At 36.3% G+C, this 18,513-nt stretch overlaps 1 protein-coding gene across 2 annotated transcripts in view; it reads right to left on the bottom strand.

The window, feature by feature from the left end:
* The window catches only part of pde3a (phosphodiesterase 3A, cGMP-inhibited), an 86,515-nt gene extending 68,351 nt beyond the window's left edge, over positions 1–18,164 (bottom strand). Inside the window, exons 1-2 of one of the 2 annotated variants that reach the window (XM_046873327.1) lie at positions 17,764–18,164; positions 17,019–17,616 (exon numbers count right to left, since the gene is read on the bottom strand). In XM_046873327.1, the coding sequence (XP_046729283.1) occupies positions 17,019–17,616; positions 17,764–17,909 (744 nt within the window). In that variant the 5' untranslated portion in view covers positions 17,910–18,164. Of the gene's footprint in view, positions 1–17,018 lie in introns of both variants that reach the window. The other variant, XM_046873326.1, reaches the window with a different exon arrangement.
* Positions 18,165–18,513: the final 349 nt, after the last annotated feature.

Below are 18,513 nucleotides of genomic sequence, written 5' to 3'. Positions count from 1 at the left end.
AATGGCGGCAATATGTTAACGTGCTTGAAATTTCATGATGTGCGTTAATAAATGAGAATGTGCATGCACGTGTTTTTGAAGGGTTTTTTTACACAACAGCGTTGCCGCGATTTGTTTGATGAAGGCATGCTATAAAAATACATACAGTACATGTTTATCTGTCAGGAATACACCTGCCATGCCCCCTTCGGCCCCCTTCAGCGTGTCAGGTGTTTTCTCCGCCGCTTTCTCTGAAGCTCCCGGCTTCAATCGCGCACATATGGTGCTCGTTTATCATCATCACCAGCTCCTATTTAAGCTTCCACACTCTCACTGTCCGTTATTGTTGGTATATGTTGGTTCACGGCGGTCGTTGTTATCGCTCATCCGTTTCCCGGTACGTGTCTTCCTACCGGCACTCTCTTAACGGCTGCTCTTTTCTTCCCAAAGCCGCGCCGCGCCCCTACTAACACTACGAACAATAGCACTAACTAACAGCAGAGATTCACCAGTATACAATACAACACCTGTAGCATCTGTAAGGCTTGATTTTTCCGCCACTTCTGCTAGTTCTTCTGCGGCTGCACCGAGATAACCGACGTTAAATGGCAAATTTTTCCCCCCTTGTGCTCGAGATATTAGGGTTCGGCGACATAACCGATAAAAAATGCTTAGAAAAAGCGAGAATTTGCCGGTTCCACTTCAAAAACGTCGACTTAATAGGGTTGTCGAGATAACCGAGGGCGAGATAACCGGGTTCCACTATATATATATATATATATATATATATATATATATATATATATATATATATATATATATATATATAAAGAAAGAGAGATTGAGAGAGGAAGGGAGAGAGAGAGATAGAAAAAGAAAGAGAGAGAATACTGTTCGCAATTAGGCAATTAGGCAATTATGAGGCCTAACCATCACTTCCAGGACTCCTTATTCTTCTCTACACTGAAGATAGTTTTAAAAAAAATTGGCTGTATGTTTGGGATCAATGTCCTACTACAGAATATATTTGGTGCCAATCAGAAGCCTCCTTCAAAGTATTGTACGATGGATAAATATCTGCTATATTTCTCAGCATTGAGGATACCATTAATACTGACCAAATCTCTACCTTCATTAGCAGAAATGCAGCCCTAAACTTGCAAAGAACCTCCCTCATGCTTCACTGTTGGTCTTTTGTATGCAATTTTTCCAAGAAGACCACTTCTGGCCAGACTTCTCTGGACAGTAGATGGATGGCCCTGGGTCCCACTGGTTTCTGCCATGTCTTTTCTGATGGCACTGCTGGACATCTTTGGATGTCAATGGGAATAAGCATGATATGCTTTTTCAAAATAGCTTGAACAGCACACCCTGAAACCCCAGTCTGCTTGGAAATCTTTGCCTGGGAAAGACCTTGCTGTTACAGTAGAGCTACCTTGTGCCTTGTTGCTGTGCTCAGACTTGCCATGGTGTATGACCGGTGACATGAAACTGTTGTCCACAACCTCACCCTATTCGCAGAAATAGGCTTTGCTTACCCTAGCCCTCATACACAGCTGTTTTTATTTCAATTAGGGACTGTGTTATGAACTTGATGATAATCTTTATAGAATTGGTAAAATATACACCTAACTCTGGTCCTACAAAATCCGTGAATTTGTGCAAGTGTATGAAGTGTGTAAGTGTAAGAATTGAAAGCCAACGGGTGGTCACACCAAATATTGATCTAATTTTGATATTTTCTGTTCACTGCACTCATTCTGTAACTTGCTAAAAAACAAAAAAAAACAAACAAATAGAATTTATATTTGTGAAAGAATTCCCAATTTACAGCATTTAATGTTTATAGCAAAAACCCTTTTTTCAATGGGGACTTTACATTTTACAAAAATAAATAAATGAATAAAAAAATTAAATAAATAAACAAATAAATGTTTACATTTGTATCCTAAACAAAGTCTCTTTCTGAATATCTTTAGTCATTATTGATTCATTTTTAATAAGATATTGAAACATATTTATCGTATTATCTCTAAAATAACAAAAACAACTCATTATAAGTAAACATTTCATGTCATAAACTCGTTTCATTGAGACATCAGCTATTTGTTTGCAAAGTCGCTGTACTGCAATAACAAATTTATTAGTCTCATATACTTTATTTTCAAAGAATGTGATTTACTGTTATAATTTGTATACACAGTGTGCTTAAAATATGCGAGCTGATGTATTGCATTTATTTTTATACATAAAATATGTTTAGACTATGCATGCCTAATCAGTTTCCATCATCAGAACATGTACCAGAATTCATTGAAATTTTCCATACATTTACAAAGCAAACAACAAATATTCACATTTTTAACATCATAACAATGACCCTCTTTAGATCATTTCAAAATGTATTTAAATCATCATACCATTATATGATTTATCCAATACTTGATGATATTATGATAAATCTTACAATCATGTATATACTTGTTCTTTAGATGTTAACTATAACGTAGTGAGCCATAAAATAGGATGAAAACATATGATACCGATACTAATTATTATCCACAAATACTGTAGTTACAATTTGTAAGCTATATGTCCAAAATACAAACCTGACCATTCCACAAAATTAAAACCTCACAATTGTATCTATTATCTGAAGCATTACATTCTTTCTTCAGTGAAACTTAGAGACCCAAAATTGTTTCACTTACATGGTGTGTTAAAGTTAGAGTGGAAGATCTTGAGTGTCCTGCACAGAGCCCTGACCTCCTCAACAACACTGAAAACATTTGGGATTGATTTAACTGCCGACTGACCCCCATACCTCTCACTTTCACTAATGCTCGTATAGCTGAATGATCACTAATTTCCACAGCCAAAATCTAGTGGAAAACCTTAGGAATAAACCTGGAATGGGATATTTAACATATGCATATGGGGTGTTCAAATACTTTTGGTCATCTAGTTTTAATTTTATGTTGAGATGTTCTGCATGTTCTTTATTTTATCTATAAAATTATTAGAGTAAACATTTGTATGTCTATATAAGTGTGTTATTGTCTAGAATGTCACCGTGTGACAGAAATACATTATATAGACATATGCTACAATTAATTACATTTACACAGATTCATCTCGATACATAGGTAAAAAAGGGAAAAGTTTCTATAACGTAATCGAAAGCACACAAAGACTGATCTGTTTCTCAACTCCCTCCCATGAACTCATGCATGTTTTAAAGAACAGAAATGTTAGTTACACATACTCAGTATGCGGTTAAAGTCCATTCCCATTGCAACATTGCGTTTTCAGCTTATATAACGAAGATGTATAAAGTAATAGAAACTGTTTTAAAGTAGATCCCTGGTTGCATATGTCACAAAGTTACGATTTTGATACCGTACATACAGAATGCATCCAAATATCTACTAGAAACTCAGCACAGAAATGATTCCAAAGCCTGTTCAAAGCCCAAGGTCTAAATTACAGAAGATCCTCACACCCAGCCGTAAGAAATTCAAGGAGCTTGAAATACTCTGCAGGAGCTGAAGATTCCTAAACAGTGCAGAAAGAAGCTCATAGTTGTTATTCCCCCCATGAGAGAATTCACAAAGTGTGCAAATATTTCTTTAAGAAATATTGCGTTAAATCATTTTGGCCTTTGGATATAGCAAATTATGAGGCTTGGAGTTACTTTCAACTAAGCTCTGTGTTGGTAAGGAAATGCTTCCTCCAGGACAATTGGTGGTTCTTTCTTTCTTTCTTTCTTTCTTTCTTTCTTTCTTTCTTTCTTTCTTTCTTTCTTTTTTGGTCATGAGGATCAATAGAATACCTATGAACACGTGCCAATTTAATAGTCCCAGTTTTAAAAAATCCCTATAAATAAAGACTTGCCATACATGCCAATGAGAAGCTCATATGTCTTTGGTTTCAGCTCCAACCAATATGCTGTATAATTTGGCAAACCTGTACTACAACCAGGGGATAGTGAAACGTTTGTTTGTTTAGCATAGCTCACATCACATATTTAGCTCTTGAAATCAAGTTTTAGTGATTTGCCAGTGGTAAATTCTGTCATGTAAATTTGTTAAAACTTTATTTTTAGCCTGAAACCATCAATTTGCAAGTTCAGTTAAGCTTGAGAGTCTAGCCCACTGCCTCATGCCATCTAAAACTTCTCTGTGTTATGTGACAGCCCTTTGGCCAATCAGTTAATTTGAAGAAATTCGCATTTCTATGGTAACCACTGAGGCAGTGTGTGTTATGGATGTTCCACTGGAAAAGGGATGCACCGGAATGTAAGTTTCTCTACAGCCTTCCCTCTTTCCCTCCCCCGTTTCTTCCAACTGAGGCTGTATATTTTGGAGTTAAAGAGCAGAGGAAGGCTCTGAGGAAATCTCTGTTTGTTTAACTTTTATTGTTCTGTTCATCTTGGATTTCTTGCTCAAATAGTTACAAAAAGTTTGAGAAGTTTGATTCACCCATATACAATTTTTTTGGCTGTGAACTGAGCACACTGTCTCCCTTCTATGTTCATGAACTAGTTCAAAGTCATTTCCTAACTAAAGTATAGCACTGTGTTGGGCAAAGATACATCAAAATGTATTTTAAAATAAAATACCAAATACCTTAACTTTAAGTGTATCAAAATAAACTACAAAATACAGCAGCCACAACATGTATCAAAATAAACTACTCTGTTTTTGCATTTTTAAAAAAATACTAAAAAATACTTTTACAAACCTTCCATCAATTGACCTATTTCATCTGTTCCTTCACCATTACACTGACTCAGTTGATTATGTAAACAGTGTTTGCAACAGATTTTCTCAGGCCGAGTCATGCAATAAATGTAACATATGCAACCAGTTAACATATCAAATATTCACATATATATCCCTTAAATCTGCCAGTTAAAGTTTAGTTTCAAAGTTACCAACAGTTTAATGTTTAACATTTCACGAATGACTAATAATTGTATCTTAATTTAATTACTTGGTGTTTGGTAACGAAGGGCTACTTTACGTCAGCAACATTGACTCAATGACAAACAAGTCATTCATAAGAAGACAACTGATGGCACCTGTATTCATAGCATTTGATTGTTAATCATAAATATAATAATACATTATGTGTCAGGAAGTCATTCATGCAATGGTATGCAAAATCATGATCCTACTAAACAGCTACTTCAATTAGGGTGCAATATTTAGCAATCAAATATTTATTTATCAATCATTGGACACCTATTTAAAAGCTGGCAGCCTGCAAGTTTCATACCTTCAGCACCTTTTTCCATATGGATCAAATTTCTGTTTTGATCTTAACAAGTCTGGGCAAACTATTGAGTAGGCACCAATCAGAGGCTGCATTTTTATGATGTGATCATGTAGACTTCTTACAAAGTATTTTACAATATTTTAAACTGCCTAACTTCACTGTATGCACCATCGTTCACTCTAATCTTTTTGTTTTTTTCTTTCTGTCTGTAAATCATTAATGTATTTTCTCGCCTTCAGTCTTCTGGGCTTTCAGTTCTTGATGATTAGAGGTTTATTTTTTCAGTGTTCTCTTTATTTCTGCTGTTGAAGTCTTGGGTAGATTATTCGTGGAACTCAAAGGTTAACAGTGATTTCAGCAAAAGCCATTGTTTTCTCACACTGACCACAGCTGTCCTCAGCCAACGCAGTGACTGTAAAATTCAACAGCACTAGGACTGGGATGGAAATTTTTATTTTTTTTTAGGAACTAATCCTACACACTTGGAGATGTCTGTATTCTTCACTGTCATAGTCCATTTTGCTAAACTAGAGCTAGAAAAAAATAGCTGGGATATAATTAAGCCTATTTGGAACTGTAGTTTTAGTATGTAGTATTTCTGTGTGTGTGTGTGTGTGTGTGTGTGTGTGTGTGTGTGTGTGTGTGTGTGTGTGTGTGTGTGTGTGTGTGTATTACACATTGTGCATGATGAAGTAGTTTATTTGGATTAAATAGGTTGTCAAACACCATACAAGTTACTTAGATGTTATAATGCTATTAGCTAATAATCATAGTGATTAAGTGCATTGTTCTAATACTAATACTAAGACAGCACTACTGTCTGAGCAGTACTGCTCAAAAGTGAAAGGGGAGAGGGGGGTGCAGTGAGAATAAAAAAAATAAAGACAAAATTGCAGATATAAATTTCCTGGAGTGAGAGGAGAACCTAGTTATTCTGTTGCTTACGGACAAAATTAAATCAGTAACAGCTTAAGGCTGAATGAACACAGCTCAGAAAGAACAACACTTTTGTGTCTGACAGTCAAATATTTAATGAGATTTAGGACTCAATTTTTGTGCATTCATAATTGCAATTTAGTGGTGTAACAACAGTATGTGCCTAATTTGGCTACTTTGTTTTTTTTGCCGGGTTCTTGTTTTTCTATTTTGATGGTCAGGCATTAAAACCCTTGTGCCTGATGCGTGGAGGAGTAAGAACAGTTGCCCTCCTTTAACCCAGATGTAAATCTATAATATAATATAATATAATATAATATAATATAATATAATATAATATAATATAATATAATATAAAAACACTCAGACAATTAATTAAATTAAAAAACTACCATCACCAGATTTATTACTATTATAAATAAAAGGGTATTCCAGCGCACTTGTACACAAAATGCACCCAAGACAGAAAATACAATTGCTGAAAGTTTATTAGATTTGATTGATCAAGCAAATTTAAAATACCAACATCTATAAGTGAAATGTAGTTTTGTTTTATGAAGATTGTTCCTGTAGTATCATCCCTGTGTCAAAGGCCTTGTACTGTTCAGCTCACTGTTCACCCAGACATCAATCTATATAGGAGTCCATTTCACAGTTAAATATTTAACAATACTAAACAAAATGAGCAGGTATATTAATTCCCAAGAGGGCTGCAAAACCAGATGTGTTTGCACCATCAACAAACCTTAATGGTAGATTTGGGCTGTTATCTGTATAACACAGGCCCTCATTTACAATCACAATGTTTCAGTTCGGGTACTGACTGATAGAAAGGACCGACAACCGAACGAACACCTCTGCTATGCACAGACAGGCCAATGCAGTCATTTTGTTTCTTATGTATTTTGTGTTTGCATTAGGATCATAAAAAATTTAACTGAGAAATATGTCAGTCAATTTAAAGCCAATTAATCAGTGTGTTTATGTGACAAGATTATCTGCTGCTCAAGCTCCCATGCTTGTATGAAATGTCAACTGTTTAGTTACAAAAAAGGCAGGAATCAGGGAAATGGAGGTGGGGCAAACAGTGGGGGATGGGGTCGACCCCAGCATATTTTTAAATGGAACACAAAGCCCACAGCTGGAAAGACTGCATACTTCTGCTTGATTCTCATTGAGTTCACAGAGAAGTTGTAGCTATCCATTAGTTACATATATGACATCACCAGATTGAACAATTCAAAAACAAACAAGAAACAAAACAAGATTAATAAAGTGGAAAACAGAAAGGAGAAAAAAGGGTACGTTTGTGTTTTTGCTGTTAACACAAAGTATAAATTATAGTTGCATATTAACCAAATAAAACATTACATGTGACAGGAATGCCACTGAATGTCTTAGGATGTCACTGAAAACATAATAATAAAATTCTCAAATTATAATTTTTATATGAATTAAAGACAAGAATGTTGGGTTTAAAAAATGCATTACGCAAAATATTATGCATTACATAATACATATATTATTTTACCAAAGGTAAACCATAATGGTCACGAGTTGACCATAAGGGTGATCATATACATATGTGCTTATTATAATAACCGCCACTCCTCTGAGGTCAGGTCAGGACCTGATGTCAAGAAAGGGGGTGAGTGGGGTTAAGGTATTCAATAAGGTTGTGTTAAACGTTCAGTGTAAAAGAATGGTATTTCTCAAAAGAATTGATATTCTTTTATTTTATTTGTTCTATCTATCTATCTATCTATCTATCTATCTATCTATCTATCTATCTATCTATCTATCTATCTATCTATCTATCTATCTATCTAATTATAAATGATAAATTAAATAACAAAATTCACCTATATTTAAATGTATGTGTATTTATCCCCAATCAGCAGCCTGGGGTGATTGTGGCAAGGAAAAACTCCCTTAGATGGTATGAGCAAGAAACCTTGAGAGGAGCCAGACTCAAAAGGGGAACCCATCCTCATTACATTACTTCTACATTCCACTACATTAGCACCTAAGTCATACAGTAAATGTAATATTAGCATTATAATAAAATGATTTTGTATTGCTGAATAAAACTGCAGTGCATTTGCATTTATAGTTCTTGTATAATTTCCTAACATTAGCAGTTGCTCATTTTACAGAATGTCATCCAGTGCAACCATGAAGAAAAGACCATTGTAAAACTTTTATAATGCAATTCACATGGTACAAATAAGATTTTTTCCAAGACATGGACATATGACCTTCTGTTCTTATCATATATCTTTTCTTACAATGCCCTATTCACAATCTAATTTGTGTCTCTGGAATGCTATATTTTATTAGTAAAACACAGGAGATGATATAAGCTACTAATGACTGACAGTAAATGTGTACACAGTATATATTGCACTGCATGTTTTAGAAAACGTTTTAAGGATTAATAAGTTCTGTAATAAAATCTGTATGTGCAATAGATATTTGAGATTTGAGGGCAAAATTAATTTATTTCAATATTTTTTAAACTGTAAATGATGAGCAAAGCACATGATCATATTTAAGACCATGACCAATTAACTGGATGTTTGTCTGGTCACTTTCAAAACTGACACACTGGCTTTTATGCAATGCCATAATATAATACTGAACAAAAACAGCAGATAGCGCCAGTAATGTTCAAGCTGTTGTATGATAACTATCACAGAGGAGCAGTGAACAGGACACAGATAACCTCTAATCAAACCTATTTGTTTTCATGACAAAAAACACTACCCCAGGATTCACTCTTAGAGTGCAGTGTTCAGTGCCTGATGTCTGCTCAATAAAAAACTGATGCAGATAAATCGTCCTTTATTCCACCTATCCAAATGACGGAACACTTTCCCTTGCACGAGACATGGCACAACTAAAAGGATGCGCATTTTATTCTGTACATCTCATGTGCAAGAACATTTAACAGTAAGAGAAAGTTCATTTCTATCTAACATAGAGGCTCACATTACTGCACAATAGTAATGGAAAAATCTGATCATTTTAGTGACTTGGTTCATTGAATCTTGGTCATCAAAATGAACAAATCTTTATTTGAGTCATTTAGTTTATTTTGTTCCTTTGATCTGAAATAAAGTTTAAAATTGTTAAAAATGAAAATTTTAATGCTAAGGATAATTTATAATAACCAGAATGAGTAGTTCACCTCTCATATTAACTAACAGCTGGAACTAAATTCCTTGTGTGTGTCAACACACTTGGCCAATAAACCTGATTCTGATTCTGATATTTTCTGGTCGGAGTCGTTCATTCTTTTTTTATATGACTCCCATATGCAAGTCAAGTCAAGTTAAGTCAAGTTAAGAACCCTTTATTGTCATTTCTACCATATATAGCTGATGCAGTACACAATGAAATGAGACAACGTTCCTGCAGAACCCTGGTGCTACATGAAACAACATATATATATATATATATATATATATATATATATATATATATATATATATATATATATATATATATATATATATATACACAACTCAGACCACAGGACTCATAAGAAGAACTACTTAATTCTGTTTCCAGTGTAATGCCCTGCATATCGTATATGGGAGTCACATGATAAAAGAACAAGCGACTCGGACTAGAAGAGTCGAGCGGTAAAAATCATCGCATCCAGTAATAAATTAAGGAATCACTTTTTCAGACTACTCATTCCTGAGACACATTAAAAACTTGTTCAAAATAAACATCACGACTGCACAATGCCCAGATTGAACTGGAATGTATGGAGTTAACCTCAATTATCACATTCATCCCACTTAATTCAAATAAATTTTATTTGTATAGAGCTTTTTACAATGGCCATTGTCTCAAAGCAGCTTTACAAGATAAAACAATAATAAAGATTTCTATCTCTCTATCTCTCTATCTATCTATCTATCTATCTATCTATCTATCTATCTATCTATCTATCTATCTATATCTATATCTATATATATATATATATAAGAATTTGTAAGTTTATTGCCTATAAGTTAGTTCCTTATAATTGTTTATCCCTGATGAGCAAGCCAGTGTTGACTGCGGCAAGGAAAACCTCTCTGAGGTGGTATAAGGAAGAAACTATGAGAGGATCCAGACTGAAAAGGGATCTCGTCCTCATCGGGTTGGCACCGAATGTCCCTTCGTTGTAGTTACATTGTTGAGGTGTGTAGTGATAGATGCGTAAATACAGATCCATTCACTCCACTAATGATTACATCTAACATGAACTTGGAAATGTAGGTATATATTGTCTGGGTTGCAGATAAAGCAGTAGTTATCCATATGCCTGTAGGTAAATGTGTGCTAGTGGGCCTGTGTTGGTTCAGTGAAAAGGACACATCTGGCTTAAGCTGTCCATCATTTCCAGTCTCCACTGCAAGTTTTGTTTCACACATTTCTTTGCTTTCCTAATAACAACAAACGTTGCAGATTAATGGATATTTCGGAGAAAAAAGACATCCTACATTTTACAGGTCAGCTTATCTTCATAAACCATTTATAAAGATAGTGACTAATGACTGTGTTATACATAGAAAAGACAAACAAAACAAAAAGTAAAAAAAAAAAAAAATGCTGTGCACACATTTTTGTGATGGTATCGCCAGCATTTTTGGACAAGTAAAATAATTTGTTAAATGGTTTTATAATACATTGAACACACAATGAGTGTTAATAGGGCTTATATATAAACGCACACCCTTGGCCAGCATACTTGTTAAATTGCAAAGAACTATTTCCAGCAAATAAGTTAAGTGTAGCTCTGGACTGAGTTGCAGTGGAATGCAACAGTAACAATTTTCTTATTTCCACATACATCACCTTTTCTTATTTAGAGATTATTTATTTATTTATTTATTTATTTATTTATTTATTTATTTATTTATTTATTATTATTATTTAGAATCTGTCCTAGACAAACCTGTTGTGCACAGCATTTACTCGATATGAATGTCAAGGCATTCATTAATGTTTTTATGTAAAGAAAAACATCCTCTACACTAAGCAGGAAAATATAGAGATAGCAGTCATGATCACATCTTTCATTGGACATAACTAATGACTCCTGCATCTTACAAACCAGTCTAAATACTATCACTCTGTATGACATACCACTGCTGGGCCCTTGAGCAAGGCCCTTAACCCTTGCTCAAGGGCCTTGAGCAATGAATGAGATAATTGTAAGTCTCTCTGGATAAGGGAGTCTGTCAAATGCCAAAAATATAAAATAAAGTACATATTAAGTCCACATTATTCCATACACTAGGTTTCTGTGCATAACAAACAACTGACCACAGTATCTGGCCTTTAGCTGTATTACACACATTACAAATATTCCTGGTGTCTCAAGACTAAATTCCCATTCTCATTACATTAACAGGAAGCTGAAAATGTTACCAGGCTAATGACTGCACAAACCATTATACACTCAAATGGCGAAGATATCTGCATTAAAATCTATACTCCGGAAACATTGAACAAGGGCAAGGGGGTGTTTTTAAGGATTTTAACTGGGGCAAAATAACCATGTTTTTTTTTCCCCTCCAGTATTCAAAACGCTAGGATCAGAACAGCTGCAATTTACCACATACTACACAAAATCCCCAATGCATAATTAACACCTAACAGCAATTTGCTATTTATCAACAAAACATTTCGACATTTTTAAAAAGAATGTTCTGAACATGTATGTTATGGCAACATCATCATAACTGTTTAATTACAGCTTTACAAAATTGGTTGATGGTTGATTGGGCTTTAAATGAATTAAATACCAGATTTGTGTCCTTCTGCTTTGAGAAACATTTAAAACACATGAGCCCATCACACTTCAGTAAAAAATAAGTTATAATAGTATGTATGAAATGGTGATTAATTATGTTTCCTAATCAACCCCCATTTTCTTTTTGCTACAATAAACATTTTATCCCCCCCAAAAAGTTTTGGGAACTGGGCCAAAAAGGCTGGCATTTAATGTTTTTGGAGGACATTGTATTTTATTCCATTTTAAAACAATAGAAAAATACACTTAGACTCGCTCACCTAGTTTTTGTTAAAAGCATAAGGCACATGTTGTGGTTACCAGAATCAGCAGCCACACTTACCGGTTTCCACAACAATAATATTCTCTGAATACTCTTTGAATGATGGACAGGCTTAACCTCAAAGTCGGTCAGGCCAGTGGCGGCTGGTGCGGTTGGAGTTTCTAGTCTTTTGGAATATGCTAGCATCATCACTGCTAGGTTTTGGGCAAAACTATATGTCACAAAACTAGCAGTGTCTGATGCAAAGCTTTTCTGTTTGCTTGTTTTTAGATTTTAGGCACCAGCTTTTCTTTGTATACTGTGAAAATCTGTCATCAAACTTTAGGTTTCTATGACTATGACCTCACAGTGTCTATAAACCAAAGGTATTGAAGTCTCTCAATGTATATAACTCTGTTGTTTGTTGGCATGTTCAAGACATAATGTTGTAAAATGACAACATGGAGGAATTGAGAGCCAAGGTGCTACCCAAGCAAATGCCATAAACTCATCTGTATGTTAAAACAGCTAAATGTGTCCAAGTCAAGGTATTGTAATTTCAGCCATATTCAGCTGGTAGAGTACTCAATGAAACACATCAACATTTCTACTGGACCAAGGTGCTTCAAAAACAACAAAAAAAACTACACAAGACAACGGATAATTAATTAAGGCAACACAGACTTACACATAGCACAATATAGTACAATCATTACCAGAAAACAACAAAACAACCGGCACAATAAAGGACAGTGCAGAGCTGACCAGAACAAAGAGCTGGTGTGGAATAAAGTGCAGGATATTCTTTTTCAGGTCATTGTAAGGGTTAGGTGGAGGATCATTTTGTGTATCGTTGGGTCCTCAGTTAGTCCTATTGGCCTACTATTCAAAATTAAAGACTACACAACTCTCAGAACCTTCTCCACATTGCTTATTCATTTATGGGAAAGGTATACATAATACATTTTAAATACTGCTCAAAGTATAATGTATTAATATTACTTATAATTATCCGCTTAAATAATAAATTTAACTTCCATTTCTTATCCAGTTCTCAACACAAATATACATTACTATCTAGCATTTTTACTTAATTAATATGCAGTCTGTAATAAAAGGTTATTCACATAGGCTGAGTAACTGACTGACACATTCGAAATAAACACATGCTACTTTATGGCAACTTATTACTTTTAAGATACATTAATAACTGTGTTGCGAAAAATAATAATAATCAGTTAAAAATTGGATTTCAAACTTTCCCTTTGCTCTAAGGCGGAGTGCCATTTCAGCAGCAATGTAGACTGTTCGACAACATACAGAAAAGTGTCAGCCAAGTCTAAGCTTTTAAATGAGCAGATGGAATTCACCACACTTCAGCTTCTAGGCTCAAAAATTGGGTGGGTCCAGTAACAGCATTTTCTCTTCTTTTGATATTCTGACTATTTTCGGGGATTTGTCAAAGATTTTTTTATCTTGAATGACATTCTTGCATACCAAATTTCCTGTGTTTTTCTCCAAATGTTTGCACATCTGTTGCAAAAAAAAAAGTAAACAAAAAAAACAAAAAAAAAACATACACTTAAAAAATTAAAACCACTTCTTCTTCTGTGTCATTAGAGATAAAAAAATAAACCATCCATTAAACATTTAAAACCTTTTTAACACCAAAACTAAGAGCCACATATAGACAAATTCACAGACATACTTTTTACTTTTGGCTAGACCTTGAACCCACTACTGGCCCCCTCTTCATCTGCCTGATATATTCTTGAAGGTAAAACACACCATTGAGTGTCGTAACAAGACGGGCCTTGTCTAGGGAATGAAGCTCATATGGACAGCTAGCAGGGGACCTATGAGAGAAAGGCATGCTGGGCCAGAGCCAGCCCAGGTTAAAATAACAAGCTCCCTCTCAGCAGCCATGGGCCATGGCGTTTACATGTGGCACACACACACACACACACACACACACACACACACACACACACACACACACGCACACACACATGCACACACACTTATATTCCAGCTGAGTATGCAGTAACACATGCAAACATGAATCATAACACAGTTAAGTTAGGTTAATGATTTACTTGTGCTTAATGTAGTGGAAAAACTGTGCATCTTGCCTATTTCTTTAAAAGCTGTTTAGCTGTAAGTGAAAGAAAAGAGAAGTGGAGTATAAGGACAGTAACTTTAAAACTGATCTGTTCTTTGACCAGATAAAAAAAAATCAGATTTTTTTCATTGATCTGATTGAATTAACATCTTAGAATTGGCTGCACTGCTGCCTCTTAGCTTTCTGTGACCAGGCTTACCTGTGAAATTACAGGTTTAGGCTGGCTGGCTGAAGTTTTTGGCAGGCAGCTGGCCGTGCACGCAAGACAGCTGAAGCTACACATTCCAAGCTACACAGGCTGGCTAGACGAAGACCCCTTACAAAACACTAACAGTGAAAAACACAGTGTTGGCTCTCTGTCTAGCGCAACAATGTAAATGAGGCCAATTAAACAGTAGGGGTGAGAAACAGAGAAAGTGCAAGTAAAAAGTGAGCAAGTGAGAGAGAGAGAGAGAGAGAGAGAGAGAGAGAGAGAGAGAGAGAGAGAGAGAGAGTAGGAGGAGGGGGTGAAAAACTTATTCCTGCATCTCTTTTTAAAACATTTATAAGAAGACCTTATAAAACATGTCACCGAAATATACCCGGTCTCTATGGATCTCCATTTGCGTCAATGAGAGAATATTGTTCTTCCTCATTTTTCCTCAAATAGATCCAGGCACACCCTCATGTCTCCTTCAAACCGTAATCCATTATCTTTTCCAAAGCACAATCTAAAAGAACCTGAAGGTACTGCCAATTCCACAAGCCTTTAGAGAGGAAAAAAACAACTTCAGGCACACATTAGGGAAAATAGGTAATGAATGTAAAATCAGTGATAAAGTCTGAAGTAGCCTGTTTTCAGTTCAAAAGTTTGGATTAGCACGATCCTGCTAAAGGAAGAAAGGGGCTCGGGTTGAAGCTAGACTCAGGTTCATTAAATTATAATGTATTGTTTAGGGTCTTTCCAGTAAAACCCTTCTCCTAATTTTCTAAGTTAGCTGTTATAGAAAGAGAGAGAGAAAGAAAGAAAGAAAGAAAGAAAGAAAGAAAGAAAGAAAGAAAGAAAGAAAGAAAGAAAGAAAGAAAGAAAGAAAGTTTTTTCAGTACTGTTTTTGGCACTGGGTTCATTCAGATGGGCTTATGTAATGCTCATCACGTGGCTGCAATGTTCATAACAGACCAATTTTATCTTTGTCATTGACAAAGGCATGTGTTCTGCAGAGTGGGTAACAGATAATGCCCTAATTTCCTCATCTCCTGAGTAGCAGGTTAATGAAAAACTAAGATCTTCAGAATGACATGGTCACTCACGCACACTTCTCCTTGCACACAAAAAGCTTAACCTCCAACATCTGTAGAAACCACATACCACAGTGTGTGTGTAGGTGTGTGCGTGTGCATGTGGGGCTGGACTGTGCAACTCCATTGAGCAGCACAGATTACTGGAAAAGCTTAGAGCCAGAAAAGAATGAGTCACGCTTAGGTTATAGTATGATGCATTTACTTGGCTAGATTTCACAGATGAGACCAACTAAACATGCACGTGTTATACGAGTAGATTATTTTTCTGTATGTATCTGTACGTAAATGTCCAAAATATTCAGTCACTAGAGGGCGCAATTTATACAACAAGGTGTCAAAAAAAACTAGTGTAAACTAGTAATAACTACATATTATTAAATATACAAAATAAAATCTTGTAAACAAGTAAACCTTAAATTGAACATAAAGTATGAGTATCTGATTATTTGTGCCTTTACTGTAATCTTAAAAGTATAAACCAAATCTTTCTTAAAATGACTGAAGTAGCTTAAGTGCTGCCAAAGTTTTGTTTTTATTAGGATATTTTATATTTGACTAAATGTTGTAAAACGTAAAGCCATATTTAATGGATTATGAGAATTCTGTGAATCATTTTTTAATATAAACATAATCTGGTTTGCTAAATAACATTATTAATATTATTATTATTATTATTATTATTATTGTTGTTGTTATTATTATTGTTATTGTTATTATTATTATTATTATTATTATTATTATTATTATTATTATTATTATTTAGCAATTTAGATACTTGGTTCTTGATACACTTTGGTCAAATGAAAGACATATGAGTGGCCTCAGCTAGGTGAACATGTCAAAAACAGTATTAAATAAAGTTGGTGCCAGGAGGCAATGTGGAAATGGTGGAACACACTGGAACAATTTCCTAATCATTCTGAAACACATATATACACACACACACACACACACACACACACACACACACACACACACACACACACACACACACACACACGCACACACAGAGAGAAAAGAGAAAAAGAAAGCCTGGGCCTGGGAGTAAAACATTCCCTTAATTCTTCTCTGCAGAAGGCAAACACACCTTTTAGTAATAAACAAAATTCTTTCCTGTAATGTGAACAGTAACACAGTCTGTTTGGCCTGTAAAATCTGTTTCACAAATATGAAGTCTGATTTATTTTAATAATAATAATAATAATAATAATAATAATAATAATAATAATGAGGATGATGTTGATTATTATTATTATTATTATTATTATTATTATTATTATTATTATTATTATTATTATTTTCCTGCCACCAGTCCACGTGAGAAACCCTGGCGTTTTCAGTAATAAATGGAAGGAAACTTGTACCTGGTCTTTTCGGATGCAGGGCAGGGAGGTTCTTCTGTGCGACTTGCTGCTGGCCTCGAAGCCGTGCTGTGCCATGTCTGATGAAACTACGGAGCTGGATCTCCTGCGCCTTTTAAACACGAGAAGGTCTTCTCTCGAGCCTGTCACGGAGTTGCAGCCCCCCAGTTGGCTTGTCTGATTCGGAAGCAGCCTGTCAGCATACCTCGCCAACAGGACGCCCAGAACCCCGACCAGGTACGCCAGGTAGGGTCTCCAGCTAGCGCGAACTCTGTGCAGAGAAATGAGCGAGGCGGCTCTGATGATGCTGATGAAGAGGATGACGGAGATGCCCTGGCCCAGTCGCATCACCACGAGTGCCCCGCTTGCCAAGCAGCCGAGCACCAGCACGCAAGCTGTCAGGGAGTGCAGCTGCTCGTCCGAGCCATGCAAGAAGCTCTGCGCCGCCGCTTCTCCCAAATGACACAGGGTGAGCAGGAGAACGATAGTCCGGTCCAGCACTCCGCAGCGGATCAAATAGAGGCCGGCCCAGAAGAAGGCACTCACCAGTGTGAAAATGGGGGCGATCAGATGCCACAAGGCGAAGCAGAACTCCAGCACACTGGAAAGGAATGAAGACCCCGAGTCAGCCGGGACAGCACTGGTACAACCGGAGCTGGGCTCCACATCCCACTCGACAAACTGGAGCAGAAATGCAAGACAAAACGACACGGAACCGACACACGCCGCAGACGAGAGTTTACCACACCTCCAGCTTGCGCTCGGACAAAACCACTGGCAACCGCTGTCCTGATACAGAGGGGAAACACACGCTCTCACATAGGCGCTGCGCTTACTCCCGTGCTCAGCTCTCGGTGTTCCTCTACAGAGATCTGCGTCTGCTCCCGTTGCCATCAGTCAAGGCAGGACGTGCAGTGGAGAAAAAAAATAGAAGTTTCATGGGCTGTGCATGGATGTGAAGGGCTGTAAATGGAAGCCTGTGCGTGATTTATTGCACAAGAATGAGCTTCGACGAAATCACATGCTTAAGTAAACACAAATTAAAGCTCAATGCATAAATAGAGCAAGTAAGAGAGCCGGAATTCGCTGTTTCTTTTCTTTTCTTTTTTTCTTCTTCTTTTTTAATTAAAACATTTTTTTTTTTTTGCAACAAACCTCAGTCGGTTCCTTTCCCCTCGCTCGCCATCCCGTGGTGTGTGTGGAGACAGGCTACCGCGCACTGAGGCAGAAAGCAAGCCTCCTGTCTTTCTTCACAAGGCCATTGCTTCCTTCCACAGCGCCAGTCCTTCTCCTTCTTTTTTCTGCCTCTCTCCCTACACTCTCCACTTTTGTTTGTAACAGAACTAGTATTTTCTAACATCTACACTTTCTTTGCCTCCACTGGCCCTTACACAGCCATCACCCTTGCTCATAAAAACAACCATTATTCCTCACTTGCAATTCCGCTGGCTAGTCCTGATCCAGGCCAGGACTCTGTTCCTCATGAGGCGGTCCGTAA

This window comes from Silurus meridionalis, chromosome 18 (assembly GCF_014805685.1).
Source record: "Silurus meridionalis isolate SWU-2019-XX chromosome 18, ASM1480568v1, whole genome shotgun sequence".
Taxonomy (NCBI): Eukaryota; Metazoa; Chordata; class Actinopteri; order Siluriformes; family Siluridae; genus Silurus; species Silurus meridionalis.
The sequence above is the reverse complement of the archived record's forward strand: the minus strand, read 5'-3'. Positions and strand labels throughout refer to the sequence as shown.